Source organism: Brassica napus, chromosome C3 (assembly GCF_020379485.1).
Source record: "Brassica napus cultivar Da-Ae chromosome C3, Da-Ae, whole genome shotgun sequence".
In the NCBI taxonomy this organism is placed as follows: domain Eukaryota; kingdom Viridiplantae; phylum Streptophyta; class Magnoliopsida; order Brassicales; family Brassicaceae; genus Brassica; species Brassica napus.
The window spans coordinates 24,530,140-24,542,712 of NC_063446.1; the positions used below are offsets into that span (position 1 = coordinate 24,530,140).

Here is a 12,573-nt window from a genome sequence, read left to right on the forward strand (position 1 = left end):
TTCCTCCATCATTCTTTGATGTAATGGAACATCTTGCTATTCATCTCGCAAGAGAATTGGAACTTGGTGGTCCTGTGCAGTACAGATGGATGTATATTTTTGAGCGTTATATGCATCATCTGAAGAAGATGGTCAAAAATCAAAGCAGGGTGGAAGGATCTATAGTGGCACAGGTGATCAATGAAGAAACTGCAATCTTTGCTGAAAATTATAGTGGCACAGGTGATAATAGTTTTTTTTAAAACGTTTATAAAACCTTTTGTAAATATATAAATGAAAATATGTTTGATGGGTTAATTTTTTTTTTTAGGGCCGAGGATGAAGCCCGCCCCGCAGCCCGTCTTCGACGTAGTTCGGTGAGCGGTTCCCGTGCATCGGTATTGATATCTTGTGAATTTACATGTTTTTAACTTCTTATTCTTGCATGGTTTGGTCATTTAGAGTATCATTTAGGCACATTTAGGTTGCATATCATTGCATTTGTACATATCAGGTGTTGGAGAGCACCATGGATGAGTTAGAAGACCATTGGAGGGATTTTGAGTCCAAAGAGTGAAAGATGAACACGGATGAAGGCCTTAAAGATCTCTTCTGAAGCTCAAAATTTGTGGAGACACTGGAAATTGAGTTAGCTTTACAATGGAGGTGGTTTCAAGTCGTTTAGAGCTGTATTGAGGGATTTATGATCAAAATACTACACACATATCAATATGACATTCCTAGCGGCCAGGCGTAGCGGCAAAAGATGGTCGCTACAGAAGATAGAGCTGAGGCGCCTAAGTACCGTAGCGGGAGTGTGTAGCGGGTTAGAGAGACCGCTATAGTTGAAGCGCTTTCTGTAGCGGTCTTCCGTAGCGGCATAATGAGGTCGCTATGAGTTCAAGAATGCGAAAAAATCGTCTAAGTGTCCTAGCGGCCACCCGTAGCGGGCATTTAAGGTCGCTACAGGCGTAGTGACCTCTTGTAGCGACCTTTTATGGTCACTACGGAGAAAAATATCTGTTTTTATGGGTCAACCCCAGCTCGAGTTTTAGTAATATATAACTACTTTTCAGACAATAATGGGGGATCTATCTACTTTTTTATGAAGAACACAAGAACTCTTGAGAGAGAAAGCTTGAATCTTTAGTTTCTTTTCTTCTTATTCTCTTGAATTTGCTTGTTTAATCCTTGTTTATCTTTATTCTCTGTTTTATCTACTTGAATATGCTTCAATCTATTATGAGATTAAGTGTTTTCATGGAGATTAGTGAGTAGTTTCCTTAAGAATTCATGGGTTAGGGAGATTAGAGTAACTTAGTGAAGATCTATGGTGTTATTGTATTAGATCCTTGTATGAACTTGCTTGTTGAGTATTTTTAATGCTTGTTTAGTCTTGATCACTCTAAACCTGATTTCTAAACACTTCTCATCAGACATGATTAGATGAAGTGTTTGAATCAACTCAACTAAGCTCTAGTGAGATTAGCCAAGGACACTTGATGTTAAAATTGCTAGATAGTTATTAAACTTGAACTTAAAGATTGCTTGATTGAATTAAGCCAAAGACATTTGATGTTTAATGATTTCTAAGCAAATGGACATTTACCTAGACATAGGACTTGTCTAAAATTGTGTTTAGACTTAAGAGATTACTTTGATTGAAAGCTTGTCACCTAGATTGGATCTTAGTTACTTGAAGTCAATTCCCTTAGCCCATGGATTCACTTGTTTATATTTCTAGGATATTAGTTTGTTACAAATCATCTATCTTCTTGTTTGCTTAGATTAGGAAGGTTTGTGTATTCTTGGTGTTATAAGTCTCTAGTTCTCTGTGGATTCGATCCTAAAATGCTACAATGACATACCATTCGATTGTGGTATTGTTGGCACATTAGGTTAATTGGTGTGTGCTTAAACGCGTAATCAGGTATCGTCTCATGACTCGGTTCCCGCATATATTCCCGCTCCAGCTCCCTCTGCCCCTCACGCTGCTGCTCAACAGGATCCGGGGGTCATGCCGGTTCATCTATTGGTTCAACAACCAGGTCGAGAGCATCTCCCGTTTCTCCAACTCAACCCACGACGAGGCCATAGCACTTGGTTAGTATTTTTTTTTATTTGTACCGTTATATTTTTTGCTTTAATTAACTTGCTAACTTGTATTTTTTTTTAAAGGTTCACCAAGTCGAAACATGGCATTAGCCGGAGCATCAACCAGATGATGTACTCCATGCTCCGATTTGGATATCCAAAGTGGAGTGTGATCCCTTCCGACGAACGAGAGTTGTGGTTTCGTCAGTTTGCGGTATAGTAACCCTTCATTTTTTTTAAGTTTTTACATTTTTTTACATATATTTACTTATTAAATTGTGTTTGTTTTGTAGCAAGAGTTCAACTGGCACTCCGATCTTACGGAAACAGTCCGTAAGAAATTCAACGAAAAGGCCATGGACTCTTACACAAAGCAGATAAACGCGTGGAAGACAGTTTGGCAGAAGAACAAGAAGCCACGGTTCATCAACGGGGGGGTGTGGGAGCAGTTGATAGCTCATTGGGAGAGGGAAGACACTGCAGAGACGTCTTCTAGGAACTCCAGGAACCGGAAGAGCGATCGTGGCGGGAAAGGTATGTATGTGCACAACCTCGGCGCTTGCTCCATGTCTACTAAGGAGGATGAACTTGTAAGTTTTTTATTATTATTTATCTTTATATTTTTTAAATAAATATTTTATATATTTTTTGGCTAATAATGGCGGTTTTTTTAGATCGAAGCAAATGACGGTAATCCCGTTGATCGTCTCCAACTCATTAAGGTGGCTCACACTAACAAGACGACGGGTCAAATTCAGGACCCCGTGATCAGAGGTGTAGTTGATTTGGTGGAAGCTGAGATAGTTTCTCAATCTCAGCCTCTCTCTGATGACGGCGACTCCACGGGAGCTTCAACCAACCTGTCTCTATTGCAAATAAATGAGATGGTTGAAAAGGTAATTTTTTTTATTAATATATTTTTTTTATAATGTCGATTACTTACTTGTCCATATTTACTTACTTTAAATATTTTTGTAGGCGGTTCCTAAAAGGAAAGGAGGCCGTTTAGTTGGGTTGGCCCGTCGTGCTTCTTCGTATCCGGCATCTTCTTCACAAGCTCCGTATGCCGATCCCATGATTCTCGAGGAGCTACATGACAAAGATGAACGGATTGGGGCATTGGAGGAGCAGAACACCACTATCCTTTCGGAGAATGCCACTATCCGTTCGGAGAATGCCACTATCCTTGCTGAGTTGGCATCCCAGAAGAAGTTCAACACCGAGATTATGCAGAAGCTAGATCGTTTGATGTCTTCGAGTTCTTCTTAGTTTATTTCGGCTTTATAAAACTTTCGGAATGTTTTTTTTTTCTATTTCGGTTTGTATGAATTTTAAACTTTATGAATGTTTTTTTCCTATTTCGGTTTTTATGAATTTAAATTTTATAATATTATTAGTTTTAAATTTCCAATTTTTTAAATTTATTAATATCAAAAAATATATAAAAATGCAAAATTAATTTGTAAAAAAAAAAGGGTATATACCGACGGACAACGGTCGTCGGAATATACCGACGGACATATATCCGTCGGAATTTACCGACAAACTCATTTTCGTCGGAATATACCGACGAACGTGGTTCGTCGGTATATTCCGACGACCGATGTCCGTCGGTAAATTCCGACGCCTACAGTTCGTCGGAATAAACCGAGGAACCACGTTCGTCGGAATTGTAGTTTTCCGATGAACTCTGGTCTCGTGTAGCCGCATCGTAATATCGTCGGAAGTTCGTCAGAATGACGTTTCTTGGTATTCGTCAGAAAGTCGTCGGAATTTCTGACGAAATTCCGACGAATTTTTTTTTTCCGACGAAACGATACCGACGGACGGGTTCGTCGGAAATTCGTCGGAATAGACCGATTCCGACGAATTACCGACGATTTCGGCAATCAGAATCCCCCTGTTTTCTTGTAGTGGTACCACACCTTTCTCCTTGTCAGCTACCTGAATGGTGGTCACCGTCTTCCTGTTCGCCAAACCCGAAATCAAAGCAAAAAAATCCAACCGTTAATCACATGTAAACCAACAAAATTCAAAACAAAACATCCAAACTTTAGACTGTGCACTACCTAAACGCAGTAACTTGTGTCCGTAAACAACATTCTATCCAACGAATTAACAAGAATTTAGAGGGGGAAAAAAAATTGTGTCATCACCAGAGTGCTTGTAAGAGTTGAGTTTGCAGAGGTTGTTGCTCTCTTTGCTAAATTAAACCTTGGCAATGAGTAAATGGCAATTATTAAATACAACCCTTCACAAATCTCACGTTTTTTGAATTTAACAGATTTGAAAGTCGAAGGTTAGATGAAATTGGAAATTAGGGTTCCAAAATTTCAACGTGCAATTAATTAATCTATGATAATAACAACTCCAATAGCATAGATTAAAGACTCACAGATTAGAGTAACTTGCAATTGAAGCCGGATGTGACTGTGGTGAAATCGATTTCGAGTTTGTCGAGTAGGAAAGAGACGAAGGTGAATTATCGTGGAGGATGCCGGAGACAAAGTCGAAGTACGGTAGAGATGACAGAGACAAAGGCGGTTGTGAGGAAAAAGGGACCGTCGGAGATGGAGGTGACGGAGACGACGAAGAGAGCGTTTGGTGAAGAAACCCGACAAAGTATTTGCTTTTTTTTTTGTTCCTTTCATAATATTAAAATGTATTTCTTTTTCTAATTAGGCTTTATTTTACTGATGGCAAAACTGTAAGTTTGTATATTTCAAGAGTTAGTCTAGTAATTTCAAAATTATATGAGTTAGTCTAGTCATTTTATGATTAATTAGAGTTATTTTAAGTAATTTCTCAAGAATCTACGAAGACATCGATACCAGCATAAAGAATAGAAAGATACATCATAATTTTCAGCTGAACAAACTCTCCCTTGTTATCACGAGAGTGACTGCACTCTTGGGAATCCTGGTATTCGCATTGCTAGTGCTGACTATTGAACCGGTTCTTAGTTTTATTCTAGTAGTAACTAGTAATCTTCAGTGTGCTGAAAGTTATGTTAGATGGAGTTTTATTTTATTTTATTTTTCTTGAACAGAAAGAAAATGAAACACCTTGAGCATGCTGATATCTTGTATAATTACATGATTTTAGCCATTAATTCTTGTACATTTTGATCATATAGATTAAGAATTGGGCATCTTTAGAGTCCATATTGCATTCATTGTCCTTATTAGGTGTTGGAGTGTGCCATGGAGTGATTAGAGATGTTTGGGAGCATTGTGATCCAAAAAGGGGTTAAAGATGAGCATGGATGGAGGCTGTAGAGAAATCTTCTGTTGCTAAGATTTTGTGGAAACACAGAAAATTGAGTTAGCTTTCTAGTGGAAGTGGTTTCAAATCATTTGGAGATGTAATGAAGGATTTATGATCAATTTCCTAGTCGAGCATCGCAAAGTGACCTTCCAGAGCGACACCATAAGGTAGCTCCCAACCCAGAGCGAACTCCAGAGCGACCCACCTACGTCACTCGCCTTTTCATCACTTTGGAGGCCAAAAAAATAGGCCTGAAACGACCTCTCAGAGCGACCACCTGAGGTCGCTCCCAAGCCAGAGCGACTTCCCGGAGCAACAACACGAAGTCTCTGCGCGTCATTTACTCAGTCGAAACTTATGATTTTCCAGAGACCTTTTGGTCATTTGTCTTGACGTTTTACACTTTTTAAACCTAAGTTTAAGTACCTTTTGGAAAGGGAGGAGGGAGATCATCTTTTATCTTTGAGAAAACCACCAAAAACCTCTTGAAAAAGTTCATCTGTTTGATTCATTTGATCATATGTTATCCTGTTGATTTCTAATCTATTATCTGTATTTCTCTACATGATTAATCTGAAATCCAATATGGGTTTAAGAAGAATCATGAAGAGTAGTGAGTAATCCACTCTTGAATTCATGGGTTAGGGAGATTAAGAGTGATTAGGGTAGATCTAGGATGTTATAGTGTAGATCCTTCTTATTCCTTGCTAGTAGAGTATTCATAATGCATCTTCTGAGTTGGTCTCTCAAAAGTTGATTTTTAGGCATTTCTCACCCACAAGGTGTTTGATGAAATGCCTGAGACAACTCTCCTAAGCTTTTTAACATACTTTACCAAAAACATTTGTTGTTAAAGATGATAAGATATCCAATAGACTTGTTAGTAATGATTGCTTTCATATTATTCAACCAAAGACATTTGATGTTTGAAATATGTTAGTAAATGAGCATTCATCTAGACATAGAGTTTGTTTAAAACTGTGTCTAAGCTAAGAGTTGATATTTTGATTGATCATTTGCCATCCTTAGTTTGAAACTTGATCACCCAAGGTCTAATTTCTGTACCCATGAGTTTTCTTTTATCATAACCAAAGAAAGTCACTTCTTTTATTGTTTTATAGTTCTGTTATTGCATTCTATTATTAGTAGTAGTTTAAAACCATCCAAATTATCGGTTGCACTTAGATTAAGTACGTACTTGCATTCTCGGTGCTTTGAATCTCTTAAAATTGGTTTGACAATCTTTTATAATACATCATTTGTCTTAAGAGAGTTGAAAACTCCTAACACCACGTGCAAAAGGAGCTATCAAAGCACTTCAGGATCTATACGATGTTATACGGCTTAACGTATTAAATTTTAATATGAGGTACATTACAAGCTGCGTTTTGTGCAAACTCATGAATGTGACTTTCTTTAATAATTTTCCAAAAATATGTTGCTGTGTAGGGGTCAGTATGAAATGTGGAACAACTTAACTCAAGCCTGGAACGAAGTTCGGCTTTTTACAGAGTTGAAATGGCCTAAAGATCCAGAGCTGGTATTATGAATGATATTTGTTCTCAAGGTTAAAATTACACTCGTTTATATTCTGTTAGGCTGATAATTATCTTTGGTTTGCAGAAAGCTCTCGTCAGAAGATTGTACTCTCTGTTTACTATCAAAGATTCTGCGGCGCATGTTCCTAGAAACCTTGAGGCCAGACGTAGACTGCAATTCTTCACCAATTCCCTTTTCATGGATGTGCCACCACCAAAGTCTGTTGACAAGATGTTATCCTTCAGGCATTTTTTTCTCCTTACTTTCAACTTTTTATCGTTAATTACAAGCTCTTCACAAGCTTACTATCTTCCTTTGAACTTTTGTTTTCAGTGTCTTCACTCCATATTATTCTGAGGTTGTGCTATACAGCATGGCTGAACTCACTAAGAGAAATGAGGACGGGATATCAATATTGTTTTACCTTCAGAAAATATATCCAGGTGTGACATTTGCCTAGCTTTTTTTTTAAAGATGTTTCTTACTAATAAGTTACTTCTGTAATGAATAGGTGAATAATATTCTCTTATTGATATTTTGATATGTTGCAGATGAGAAATGGTCAAGATTCCTCGTTTTGGTATGATGCTTGGTCAGATATGGGTCGTCTTCTGGATCTTACGGGAGTCCGGGGATGTGTAGACATGGGGATTTCATTGAGGGCAAGTGTGGCAACTGCTGTCTCTAGACGGCCTCGTCGGCATCGCTCAGACCTTTACACTATGATTGAGGAGGCTCTTCATAAGCAGCGTAACAAGATGACAATGGGAAAAGATGTACCAGTCTGGAAGTCTAATACAGACATTTTTAAACCAAAGTTCAGTACGCAAAATACATGGTCTCTTCTTCGAAGTCATGCGCCTACGGTGAGTTGGCACGCTAGCATCTGGTTTCCTTATGCAACACCAAAATATGCATTCATGGCTTGGCTAGCAATGCATAACCGATTAACAACTGGAGACAGAATGCTCTTATGGAATGTTGGTATTGATGCGAGCTGTGTTTTGTGCCAACAACATCTGGAAACAAGAGATCATCTTTTTTTCAGTTGCAGATACTCTCGGGAGGTCTGGTCGGGGCTGGCGCAGGGACTACTTCTCTCACGTTTCACTGATCAATGGCAACGAATTATGGTGATCCTTGCAGATAAAAATCTCTCGACGTTGAACCTCTACCTAGTACGCTACAGCTTCCAAGTGGCTTTGCATTCCATTTGGAGGGAAAGAAACAACCGTCGTCATGGATCTCAGCCGGTTCTAGCAGGACACCTGATTACAATCATCGACAGACAGATTCGTAATCAATGTCTAATAATGGACTCCAAGAGAATTCGGTCCTATGAGGGTGCTTTGCAACTATGGTTCTCCACAAGATAGTTTAAATTTTATTTTGTGAAGACAAACTTTTCTATCTAAAGTAGCTATGGCTGTAAAAACTACTTTTTCTGAATAAATTTTACATATTATTCAAAAAAAAAAAAGATATGTTGCAGATGAGTGGAAAAATTTTCTTGCACGAATAGGACAAGATGAAAATGCGTTAGAAGGCGATCTACGTAATGAGAGAGACATACTTGAACTTCGATTTTGGGCTTCTTACCGTGGACAAACGTTAGCTAGAACAGATATGTAAAAAATCATTACACATTTTTCCCATGTATATTTTCAGTGTTTTTTTTTTTTTTGTTTACATGTTATCTGTCATTATATCTGCAGTTCGGGGGATGATGTATTATAGGAAAGCTCTCATGCTTCAGTCTTATTTGGAAAGAAAAGCTGGCAGAGGTAAGAGGCTATAAGATATTTCTTTAGATATATCAGTTTTGGTGAAGCTTTTTCTTATGGCTATCTCACATATTACAGACGGTGGGGAGTCCACTCTTTTTGGTAATAACATGACGGATGCTGAAGGATGTGGAAGTCAATCCGTTCACTAGCAAGGCTCTATGATGCAGGAATGGGAATGCTCATATTCCTTCCCGTTGCGTTCTGCTCGTGGTTCCCATTTCTCTCGACCTTTCAAACACGTATGATGTTTTAACCAAGCGTTTAGTCGTGGTCTGGCGATCTCTCTTATCCTCGCTGGAAACAATCCTAATTTAGGCCTTTAAATCATCTTTCCACAGCTTTACCTTTTGTTGAGTGCTATCTATCTATTTCTCATTCTTTATTATTTGTGTATTAAGGAAATGCCCAAGTATGAAACACAAGGCGAACACTTGAACTTGTCGTAGAAAAACAAAACACCAATTGTAATTATTTCCATTTAAGAAGCTATCTTCATTATGAAAAAAACAATTTAAATAAACTCAAAGTTAACAAATCGACAAATAAATTTAATAATATTTATTTTTCCCAAAAAAAAATTAATAATATTTATAAAATAAAAATTGACGCTACGCGCTTATAATAATTTTCATATATTTTAGTATATATCTCTCAGCAACAAAAAAAAAAATACTGTGAAAAGAACTTTATAAAAAAAAATTCAAAGTGGCTCTTCCAAACTCTCCATCATGTGGCCTATATTTGTCAAGTTACCTTGGTCATCCATTGCTCCAAGATGAAACAAATCCTCCATGCCCCGAAAGAGCATTCGAGTGGAAGGAGGATCTATATATTCAAAAAATGTCAAGTCCTCCACCCCTAGCCTTTTCAAAGTCAAAACTGTTTTAACAAGGTTTGATCTAAGGATCTCAGGAATCTCCTTATCCATGAAGTCATTGAAAGTCTTCTCAGTGTAGAGCCTAAAACATTTCCTACCGGCACGTCCTGCTCTCTGGTAAGCACTTGCTTGTGATATTCGGGACACAAACCAGACTTCGTCAGTAGTGAGAAAACTATAGTTCTTTTGCTTGGAGAAACCAGGATCAACCACATAAACAATCCCGTCCATGCACAAAGAAGTCTCAGCAACGTTGGTGGAGACGATGATCTTTCTCACTGAAAGTGGTGGTGGTGTAGGATCGAAGATCTTGTGTTGCAAAGCTGGTGGAAGAGAGGAATACAAGGGCACAACGGTGACTTGATCTCCAAGACTACGGACAATTCTGCTGCAAGCATGTTCAATCTCTTCTTTCCCGGTCAAGAAAACAAGAACGTCACCTGTTGGTTCACACATGTGAATCTCGATAACTTTGCTTATGGCAGACTCGAGATAGTCCATCACAGGTTCTCGAGTGTACAAGATCTCCACTGGATGGAGGAGCCTACCAGAAGGGATTTTGATGAGAGGCGCACCTCTAAAATACCTTTTGTTAAAAACCTGTAGGGTTGCACTCATAACAACAAGCTTAAGATCAGGTCGGCTAATCAAGGTGCGGTTAAGAATACTACTAATAAGTAAATCTGTGGCTAAACTTCTATCATGAACTTCGTCAACGATAATCACTTTGTATCTCAAAAAGAGTGGATCCACCATAGCTTCCCTCAGAAGCATTACATCAGTCAGGTACTTGAGCACCGTTCGGGGGCTACTGCGATCCTCAAAACGGACTGTGTAACCGACTTCTTCCCCGATCTTTACATCCATCTCTTCAGCGACACGACGTGCCGCGGACATGGCTGCAACTCGATGAGGCTGCGTGCACCCAACCAACAACTGATCATCAGACCTAGGGATTTCATCCATCATTGCTTCTAAAACAAACTGTGGGATCTGCGTTGTTTTACCACTACCGGTCTCACCCGTCACCATCACCATCTGATTCTCCTTGAATGTTCGTTGAAACTCTTCTTTTTGCCCCCATACTGGGAGATTCCTACGTTCTGACTTCTTCTTCATCATCATATCCACGACTCTCTTCAACAAACAAACAAACCAAACAAAAAACCCCGCACCAGCTTCTCGTACTTGTATGCTTTTTAGTTGTTTGCTTCCCTTACTTTAGATTGAATGAAGTCGTAACCACTTGCTATATTTATAGTCACCAAACCCTATTTTCCTTTTCATAGTGTATTTTGGAAAAGGAAATTTTGATAAAAAATAATTTAGAAAATTTCCTTTCAACAAAACTTTAGTTTCCTTTTCTCTGCAGTGGACCTCAAGTTTATTTTACGCCGAAGGATCATTACGAATATAAGGATACCTGATCGCTTGAGGGAACCCAGATATATACCTGAGAACGAAGCCTTACGTTCCTCTCCTTCCCATATGTATTACTCTTTTAATCCTAATGGAAGGATTACTCTTTTTAAATCTAAAGCAATAGATTCAAGTATAATCTGTGTACAGTATTATTAATTTATTGTATACACATACACAGCACGTAATCAAACCTTAAGTATTTGATAATCAGAGCTAGTTAAAATACACAGCATGCAATATGAAAAACAAAATATTCTAAAAAATTAAAATAGTTAATATTTTGAAATCTTAATTTAGTAAAAAAAAACAGGAAACTTAATACCATAACATCAAAAAACATCATATATCGATAAAAAAAATAAAAAAATAATATCATAGATACAGTGCTATGCATAAAATTTACTAAAATATTAGGACTGAACAACTTAAACAAAATAATGTGTTTACTTATAAAATTATGCAATATACTAAAATGATAGATGTTCAATTATATTTTAAATACAATATGAAAACATAAATTATTATATAGAAATATTATTTCAATAGAATAACTAAAAAAAATTTAAAAATGTATTTATGCAAACTGTCCAAATTAAAAAAAAACACATATTTTGTATGTGATTCTCTGTTTAATTATTTTGGATTATGAATTTATTATGCCGAACTCAAAAATATTAGTATTTAATAATTATTAATAAAAATATTTAATGTATATAAAAAATCATTATATATTAATAGCTTTCAATAAGAAAATTAAAATAATAAGATTATAGAGTTATACAATATAAAGCACTAAAATATGAATTATATGTTTAAAAAGTTTAGTTATACATTTATAAAATGAAAAAACAACTACGCGGTTGTGCGGGTCGAGATCTAGTATAAAACTAAAACAATATTAATCAAATAATTTTTTTTGTTAATATTTATCTGACTGGAATTTTATTTAAATTTATTGTTTATTAAGTAAATTAATAAAGTCATTTTACCAGTTTAGCATATTTTTAACTACAATTAAAAATCCAGAATTTATTAAAATTTATATATACTAAATTTAGTAAAATACACATTGATTAGATTAGGCTTGGGCGTTCGGGTCTTCGGGTCAGGTTCGGGTCGGTTCTTTTCGGGTCCGGATCTTTCGGGTCTAGAAAATTATTACCCAATAGGTACTTAAGAGTTTTTCGGTTCGGGTTCGGGTCGGTTCCTACCGGGTCCGGGTCGGTTCCTACCGGGTCCGGGTCGGTTCGGGTCTGAAAATAAAAAACCTGCAAAAAGCCTGTTAATTCGGGTCCACATAAGGTTCCTGTTCGGGTACAGATTTTTTGAGTTTTTTTCGGTTCGATTCCATAAGTTTCGGATATTTTTCAGTAGTGCGGATAGAATTTAACCCAAAACCATAGCATAAATCTTATGAAGTTTAAATCCAAAAACAGAAGAAAACAGAAAACAACATCCAAACAACAACTTCGCCAAGTCTTCTCCAAGAATCACCAGCTTCAACATGCATTGGTTCATCGTCATCCCTTCCAACTGGATTGTCACAAGAAGTCATCTATATTGAAAAAAAAAAACAGAAAAAAAAATGAATGTTTGAAACCACACATA

General features: G+C 37.1%; 1 protein-coding gene and 1 long non-coding RNA gene across 2 annotated transcripts; both read right to left on the reverse strand.

The window, feature by feature from the left end:
- Positions 1–3,824: 3,824 nt before the first annotated feature.
- On the reverse strand, positions 3,825–4,828 carry LOC111212838. The gene is made up of 3 exons (XR_002663116.2): positions 4,469–4,828; positions 4,230–4,287; positions 3,825–4,039 (listed from the first exon to the last, which is right to left on the reverse strand). It is a non-coding gene; the product is annotated as an uncharacterized LOC111212838 (long non-coding RNA).
- A 4,538-nt stretch (positions 4,829–9,366) lies between these two features.
- Positions 9,367–11,047, reverse strand: LOC106384235 (probable pre-mRNA-splicing factor ATP-dependent RNA helicase DEAH2). The gene has a single exon (XM_013824233.3). The coding sequence runs from the start codon at positions 10,666–10,668 to the stop codon at positions 9,367–9,369; it is 1,302 nt and encodes a 433-aa protein (XP_013679687.2). The 5' UTR covers positions 10,669–11,047.
- Positions 11,048–12,573: the final 1,526 nt, after the last annotated feature.

What these genes read in the sequence shown, in the direction of transcription:
- LOC106384235 (XM_013824233.3), bottom strand. Translation starts at nt 10,668, where the DNA reads ATGATGATGAAGAAGAAGTCAGAACGTAGGAATCTCCCAGTATGGGGG.